This window comes from Priapulus caudatus, unplaced genomic scaffold (genome assembly GCF_000485595.1).
Source record: "Priapulus caudatus unplaced genomic scaffold, Priapulus_caudatus-5.0.1 Scaffold24, whole genome shotgun sequence".
Lineage (NCBI taxonomy): Eukaryota > Metazoa > Priapulida > Priapulimorpha > Priapulimorphida > Priapulidae > Priapulus > Priapulus caudatus.
The window spans coordinates 12,978-13,783 of record NW_014577085.1 but is presented as its reverse complement, the minus strand read 5'-3'; the positions used below and the strand labels follow the sequence as shown (position 1 = coordinate 13,783).

At 51.5% G+C, this 806-nt stretch overlaps 1 protein-coding gene across 1 annotated transcript in view; it reads left to right on the top strand.

Annotated features, from left to right (window-relative positions):
• LOC106813586 (monocarboxylate transporter 5-like) overlaps nt 1-806 on the top strand; it is a gene marked incomplete at its 3' end in the record, with an annotated part of 11,881 nt that continues 11,075 nt past the window's right edge. The window contains exon 1 of the mRNA XM_014817766.1: nt 1-217. Within this exon, the coding sequence (XP_014673252.1) occupies nt 1-217 (217 nt within the window). The remainder of the gene's footprint in view (nt 218-806) is intronic.

The following is an 806-nucleotide window of genomic DNA, read 5'->3' as shown; positions in this document are numbered from 1 at the left end:
ATGGCTGAGATAGAAGAAGGGTCGGATCACCAGCACCGTCCTGATGGCGGCTGGGGCTGGATGGTGGTTCTAGGCTGCTCAGTGATCATGGCCCTCACCTGGGGACAGCAGAGGTCCTTTGGAATCTACATGATCAGTATAACGGAGACTTTGGGGGTTGATGTGTCTGCCACGGCACCCATACAAGGTCTGAACACGGCAATATGTCTAATGATGGGTAAGTTAAGCCTAGCGTAGACCTGCGATTTTTGGTTGCTCGTCAACCGCAAGCGATCGGTCGCACGCCTCACCGCGTGTGCGCATGCAAGTGACTGCTGTTTCCATGACTTGTTTTGTTCAATGTTTACATGACAGGCAGGGGCGTAGATAGCGGGGGGATGGGGGGATGCATCCCCCCACTTATTGACGTGGGGGGATGGCGTGTACAATCATCCCCCCTACTTTCAGGAGGAAAATGGGGGATTCAAAATTTTCTGGGGGAGGACCCGCATACCCCCGCCTGTTTCTTACCACCCTCCTCGAAAACCTGCATTGGCCACTGTCGAGCGTAACAAATTGAGCCGCGGCGCCTGTAGAGTACTGCTAACAAAGATTATGATTATGAATATTTGTATGCATATCAAAAGTCAAATTTGAGTTTATCTGACAGGGGCATAGATAGCGGGGGGATGGGGGTATATCCCCCCACACTTATTAAGGTGGGGTGGCTTTCATCCCCCCTACTTTCAGGAAGAAAATGGGAACAAATTTAATATTTTACAGACAACAAGAGCCGCAGAGCGTCTGGGCTCATCTGAGGGGGAGGG